The sequence below is a fragment of the Macadamia integrifolia genome, unplaced genomic scaffold (genome assembly GCF_013358625.1).
Source record: "Macadamia integrifolia cultivar HAES 741 unplaced genomic scaffold, SCU_Mint_v3 scaffold3318, whole genome shotgun sequence".
NCBI lineage: Eukaryota > Viridiplantae > Streptophyta > Magnoliopsida > Proteales > Proteaceae > Macadamia > Macadamia integrifolia.
In genome coordinates, this window is record NW_024869392.1 from 1,690 (window position 1) to 8,974 (window position 7,285).

At 43.4% G+C, this 7,285-nt stretch overlaps 1 protein-coding gene and 1 non-coding gene across 2 annotated transcripts; both read left to right on the plus strand.

Moving 5' to 3' along the window:
* Positions 1–1,844: 1,844 nt before the first annotated feature.
* On the plus strand, positions 1,845–1,917 carry TRNAR-CCG. The gene has a single exon. It is a non-coding gene; the product is annotated as a tRNA-Arg (tRNA).
* Positions 1,918–2,397: 480 nt separating this feature from the next.
* On the plus strand, positions 2,398–6,316 carry LOC122068001 (cocosin 1-like). Its single transcript, XM_042631825.1, is given in 7 exon segments — positions 2,398–2,629; positions 2,632–2,766; positions 2,872–3,134; positions 3,236–3,320; positions 3,411–3,722; positions 5,557–5,606; positions 5,682–6,316. Coding segments are annotated over 7 exon segments (1,530 nt in total). The 3' UTR covers positions 6,135–6,316.
* Positions 6,317–7,285: the final 969 nt, after the last annotated feature.

Consider the following 7,285-nt stretch of genomic DNA (forward strand, 5'->3'; position numbering starts at 1 on the left):
AAAGGGGGACAGAGAATGTGGAGGAACGTTAGGCCGGGTCAAATTTCTGGGCCTAATTCAATTAAGGGAGAGTTTTGGTTGGACACACCAAATCTTGGAGTTAGGGTGACTGGGATGCAAGGGGCATGTGGGTTATTTCCAAAGAGGGAGAGAGAGTGTGATTCGGCTCTTTTGTCTTGTTCATAGTTATTTAGGCAAGTGACATGTGGTGAGGCGATGATCCAACGGTTCTTGGTGTCTCGTTTTTTGAGCCTTTATTGGTATTTCGTTTTCCGTATCTTTCTCAAACCATTGGATCATCGCCTCACCAAGTGTTGCTCACCCAAGTAATCATGAGCCAACTTGGGTGATGGGTGCCAAACAGCTAAGGAGAGGAGCCGGATCCAAAAAAGTGACATAGGTCAGCACTGAGCCCAACCTTTTTCCTTCAATCAAATTTCTTTTTTTGTATTAATATGCATCCTCTTGTATGTCGTTGCATGTCGTTGCATGTATATGGTACTTCTACCCTATTATTTGTGTATTCTTCTAATAATAGATTTTCAAAGTTCTATTTTTCCACTTGGCATTCTCCGATCCTTCTATATGATGAAGGCCTGAAATACCGTTCAAGCTTTCACTGTTACGTGACACCGTACAAGGAAAACTATTGAAGAAGGGCTGTGTCTGTAATGCTTATGAATTTAAGAATTGAGATCATAGTCAATACTTGCTTGGAGCAAGAATTGTGGTGAATGATGCAACTGGATGAGATTATATTGTTCTGGTTAAATCCTATTTTTATTGCTTCCATATGGATTGTGGCATTTGGGAGGATCCATAGGAACCGGAAACAAGAGGAATTCTACGAGCGAATCCAGAAACAGGAATGGAAAAAGTAGAGGTGTGGGTCTCTGACCAATAATTTTTGGATTCCGCTTAGATATGCATCTCACTACATGGGTGCGGATCCCAAAGTCCTTCAAGTCAATCGGTCGGATCAAGTCAATCTCGGATAGGCTGAGATGGGCTTGTACCCTTGTATCATGGCCTGCCTATTAAAGTAATAAGTCGGTCTTAATTGAGATTAGTTTGGCTCTAGGCGTCAGTCGAGCTTCTACTAATCAGGCCATAAACGAGATAATGCACCATTAAAACCTTAATCAGACTTCTACTAATCGGACCATAATTAGATCTCAAATGGACTTTAACTGTCTTATATTTCATAATTTTAATATATTTACTAAATCATCAACAATTTAGAAATGACTTTACAATTCATTTCATTCAATAATTCATAAAATATCAATATACACCTTATTCTACCCAAAAAATTAAAATATACATATAAACGGTGACCTAAACGTGTCGAGCTGAATCAAGTTTGTAATCTGTCAAACCGGTTGGGCATCCGTCGAACTTACACCTTGCACCAGGAATGACTAATTATAAATGGGCCAAGCTCACATTTATTAATCGGGATGGTATCGATAGGGCTTTAATCAAGTGAGCCTGAAATTGATACATCTACTCCCAACCCTTGGATTACTAATTGAATGCCCAATTAATTGGAGATGATCTTATTCTGTAATTGTAGGGGTAGTTTTTGTGAGGGAGTATGGAAGAATGGCCATGAGAGCTATTTCTAAGGCTTTGTATATTGTTCTTTGTCTTGGGGAAAAAAGAATTCTTATTTTCTAATTATTAAACAAGATCAATTGTATATATTCATAGGTGATAAAATAACTCGAAGAAGTAGACAATAGGGTTTCTCTCAAACTATTACAAAGGATGAAGAAAGATTGTTGTTTTCAAAAATATTTTATTATTTATCAATATATAAATTTTCAACTATTCAATTCCTTGTTCGCGTGGCCTAATGGATAAGGCGCTCGCCTCCGGAGCGGGAGATTGTGGGTTCGAGTCCCATCGTGAACGTTTTTCCTTTTTTCTTTTTTCTTTTTTCTTTTTTCAATCTTATTTCCGCAACTAGACGCTAAGACCGATCTGGTACAATTTCGAATTTAATTTTTAGCCACGTGGACTACTAGGGACAAATCTCTGCCTTGTTTCCTACACTTTTTGTACTTTTCCTTTGAAGTGTACCGAGACCCAAATGAGGGACACATTAGGTTAGTCTCCACAGACGATTTTTACCCAGTTCGGTTCCTTCACTATATTCTCTCAAACTCAAGGCCACCTCCACATCTGAACTAGCTTGTGTTTACCAAAGCAGAGCTGAGTAGCCATGCAAGCTGAAACATGGCCTAAGGAAAAAGGAGATCCTTCAGCCACTAACCTCAAGTGTGTCAGCAACTGACCCTTCTCCTCTCTCCTTTAAATGCATACCAACACACCCCACTTCCCACTCACCTCAGACCATTATAGATCTACTACTACTACGACTACTATCACAAGATGGATAAGTCTTCTTTGCTTTCTCTTGGTCTTTGCTTACTTGTCATGTTTCATGTCTCCTTAGCTCAGATTGGGCATCATCAATCATGGGGAGCCCAAAGACAGCAGCATCATCAGTGGCAGCCTCTGCGGCAGCATCAGCAGGAGCAACGCCGGTTCAGAGAAGAGAGAGACTGTAGGATTGAGAACCTCAATGCTCTTGAACCCACTCACAGGGTAGAGTCCGAAGCTGGTTGATCGAGTTCTGGGACCAGTATAACGACCAATTGGAGTGTGCCGGCGTTGCCTTTGCTCGCTATTCTATCCGACCCAGAGGCCTACTCTTGCCTTCCTACACCAGTGCACCTAAGCTTATCTTCATTGTCGAAGGCAAGCCTAGTTAATTAACTATATATATCCCTTCTAGTGTTTTTGCTAATTGACTCGGATGAGTTACTCTTAACTCACCAAAACCGATTTTTCTTATCCACACAGGTAGGGGATACCAACAAAACTCGTTACCAGGTTGCCCTGAGACATTCCAATCATCCCAACGAGAAGGACAAGGAGGAGAAGGAGAACAAGGCTATCAATCCAGAGATCAGCACCAGAGTATCCAACGGTTCCAACGAGGTGATATCCTGGTTGTTCCCAACGGCATGGCACACTGTATCTACAACGATGGAGAAAACAATCTCGTCCTCGTTGCCCTTTACGACTCCACCAACGACTTAAACCAGCTTAACAATAGAAACAGGGCAAGAACCAAATTAACCCATTTTAATTATCAAATTTAAACCTTAATTTCTTTAATTTTTCTTAACCAAATTATTAATCTTGATTGCTTTAATCCGTAAAGAAATTCCTCCTCGCTGGAAACCCACAAAGACAGGAACAAGGCTCACAAGGCTCACAAGGCTCACAAGACTCACAAGGCTCACAAGGCTCACGAGGCTCACAAGGCGAGAGAGGCCAACGAGATTCAAGAGGTTCGAGTTACGAGGGGGAAGAGAGGGAAGCAGAAGAGTCAGGAGTCAGCCTCTTCAATGGCTTCGATACGCAATGGTTGTCTGAAGCGTTGGGAGTGGATGAGGAGACTGCAAGGAGGCTACAGGGTGAAGACGACAACAGGGGCATTATCGTGAGTGTGGAGCATGGGCTTCAGGTGATATCCCCACCAAGAGGGGAAGAAGAGGAACAGAGAGAGCGACAAGGGAGACCATGGAATGGGTTGGAGGAAACCTTCTGCAGCGTGAGGCTCAGGGAGAACATAGAGGACCCTACAAGAGCTGACGTGTACAACCCACATGGCGGACGCATCACCAGCCTCAACAGCGAGAAGCTCCCTATTCTCAACGGATAAAAATCCTCTGTTGTTCCCCATGTCTGTTTTTCCATGTTTTGCTAGGTGCAGAGCGCGACACGTGGACAATCCATCATCAACGGTCAAGATTAAGAAGGTTGGTTGAGGGTTATTCATCCGGTTTACAAGTGTGGATGTCTCGAATCGGGTTGGATCTTGATTCAGAGAGGATGTGTGGAAGCTTTGAACTTGCGATAGTGGGAGAAGGAGTTGGAGAAGGAGAAAAGGCAGGGGGAGGCGGAGGAGGTGGAGATGGGGTCAGTGGTGGTGATGGTGGTGGTGGTTGTGTTGAACGGAAAGAGACTGAGGAAGGATTTCGGAGGAGAACAGCTGGGGTTTGGGTGGAAACAGAGAGGGGTTCTCCGGCGGCGAAGTCGGAAAGAGCGGAGCCAGTGAGGCGGAGGGAGCGGAGGTAGTCGGAATGAGAGGCGGCGAGGTGGGAGAAGGAGTTGGAGAAGGAGAAAAGGCAGGGCGAGGCGGAGGAGGAGGTGGAGATGGGGTCAGTGGTGGTGATGGTGGTGGTGGTTGTGTTGAACGGAAAGAGACTGTTGTCCAGCCGGCCCCAGTGGTGGCATTGTTCTCGGCCAGAGGGCCAAACCCGGAGTCACCGGAGATACTGAAACCAGACGTGATAGCAGGGTTGGGATGCCGGTCGTGGTGCCGACGGCTAGGAACGGTGGATCCGCTGCCCAGAAATCCCATGCTTTTTTTTTTTTTAAATGCAGCCCAGGTGGAAAGGGAGGATTGAGGAGGGAGAGTGAGTGAGATAGAGGAAGGAAAGGAGATCGCCGGACTGCAACAACGATACGTCGAGATCGCCGGATCCGCTACTCTCTTGCTATGAAACCCAGCTATCGAAGTCAAGTCGAGATCGTCGGACTGCAACAACGATACGTCGAGAATAGCCGAGAGAGGGTGGTTGTGTTGAACGGAACGAGACTGTTGTCCAGCCGGCCCCAGTGGTGGCATCGTTCTCGGCCAGAGGGCCAAACACGGAGTCACCGGAGATACTGAAACCAGACGTGATAGCAGGGTTGGGATTCTGATTTAGGTTCTCTAGCTCCATTAATGGATTGGTTTTGATGGTAGAAATTTTTAATTTAGGTTTCCTGTGTTTGTGATTTGGGGATTTTTAATTCTTTTCTATTGATTCTGGAGGAGTCCATGCTCTAATTCTTTGGTTTTTATTTTTCCCCTTCTCTCTTTCTTTCTTTTTTCATGAAGATGTTGCAGTGTTAGGGATGCCGGTCGTGGTGCCGACGGCTAGGAGCGGTGGATCCGCTGCCCAGAAATCCCATGCTTTTTTTTTTTTTTTTTTAAATGCAGCCCAGGTGGAAAGGGAGGATTGAGGAGGGAGAGTGAGTGAGATAGAGGAAGGAAAGGAGATCGCCGGACTGCAACAACGATACGTCGAGATCGCCGGATCCGCTACTCTCTTGCTATGAAACCCAGCTATCAAAGTCAAGTCGAGATCGCCGGACTGCAACAACGATACGTCGAGAATAGCCGAGAGAGGGAATGAGAGAGATAACAAAGGGTGAAGAAGAAGAAGAAGAAGAAGAAGAAGAAGAAGAAGAAGAAGAGGAGGAAACGGATTTTAAGGCTCTGAGAGAGATAACAGAGAGTGAATATTAAGAAGAGAGGTGATCACGAGTTGGGTTGGAATCTAGGTCTGGTTCACAACAAAAAAACCCGGTTTTGGTAACCTCAACCAACCCTCTTAATCCTGACCGTTGGTGATGCACTATCCACGTGTCGCACTCTGCACCTAGCAAAACATGGAACAACAGACGATTAGAACAACAGAGGATTTTTATCCATTCTCAACTACCTCCAACTCAGCGCCGAGCTTGGCGTCCTCTACAGCGTAATTAGTTAATTAATTAAAAGAGATTTTTTTATGATCCTGTGTGATTGATCTATTGTACATTTGTACGTGCAGAATGGGATACTTGCACCACACTGGAACATCAACGCACACAGCGTGATCTACGTGACAAGGGGAAATGCAAGGGTGCAGGTCGTGGGGAACAAGGGAGAGAGAGTGTACGATGGGAATCTGAGTGAAGGACAGTTGCTGGTGGTGCCTCAGGGCTATGTGGTGCTGAAGCAGGCGACCGATGAGGGGTTCGAGTGGATATCGTTTAAGACAAACGAAAACGCCATAACGAGCCATCTGGCTGGGAGGACTTCGGCGTTGAGAGCATCGCCGGAGGAGGTGCTGGTGAATGCGTATCAGATCCAAAGGGAGGAAGCTAGGAGGATTAAATATGGCAGAGATGAAGCTGTGGTTTTGTCTGCGTCAAGGTCTGGGTACCAGGGACAGGGCCAGAGACAGGGCCAGGGCCAAAGACAGGGCCAGGGCCGCCAAGGCCAAGGAAGGCCTTCTGCGTGATCAAATATGCAATATTAGGGTTCTTAGAGAATAAAAACCTTTCTCCGTTGGGGGTTCCGAACTCGGCCCTGGTTAGGTTTTGTAGCCTAGTCCTGTAGTAGGAATAAGCAACTTTTGAGTGTTGAGTTAATAATAAGTAAACATTTTGGGTAACAAAATAAATTAAATCTACTTTTAATCACAATTCCTAAACCCCTCTTGCTGATTATTGCAATTCTCAGATGCATTTGTATTAAGCTTACAGAAAGGGTGGTGTTTGATTTTTCTTAATATGAAATTAGTGTTTTATCTCATCAAATTAACCATATGCTCCTTAAAGAGCAACAATGAAATCAATTCCAATTTCTATTTCACTAAAATAAAGTGTAAAAAACACAAACCAAGCAATTTCTGAAATAGAAATTATACCAAAACCCCAACCTGATTTAGTATGATTTCTATTTTAATTTTGGATTGATTTCACTGAAGTAGAACTTTTGGTCAAGAATAAGTATTCCATTTGATAGTTCAATTTCTGAGAGTAAATTCTCTCTCTTAATGAATATATCTCTTTGGAAGATGGTTCTTCACACTAAATATGCCAAACCAATGGTGGAATGAGAAATAGTACCATCGACTTGGGGCATACATGGTCAAAGGAGGAGAGAGACCATGTGAGAGGTCATATAGTGCATGACAAATTTTTTTGTCAAATACTAGTTCACCTATGATAGTCTTTAATGAAATATACCAAAAAGTTATATGAAAATCAAACACACAATAGACAATATACCTCTAATTGATAACGATTCTGCTCCCAATTTTTATTCCATGGTTTTTTAAAGTAAAATCGATGCTTGATTTCTGGAATTGATTCTGGAATAGATAAGAGTACAAATTGTCAATCTTCAAGTTTTTTACCTCCCTGTTGTTTACAAAATTGCCACCAATTATCCAATTATACCAACATTCTGAGTAGCATCCTCCCATGGCCACAATAACACATAGGAAGTTGATTATCAGTCATTTTCCTGTTATCATTGTTGCTTCCATTTTGTACAATATTCAGTTGCACTTATTTTTACATGAGATTGTATCATTAATCATTTCTTTATTTTGGTGCGAGGAGTTTATCATGAATCCACTGATTTTTGCTGCTTCCGTTATTGCTG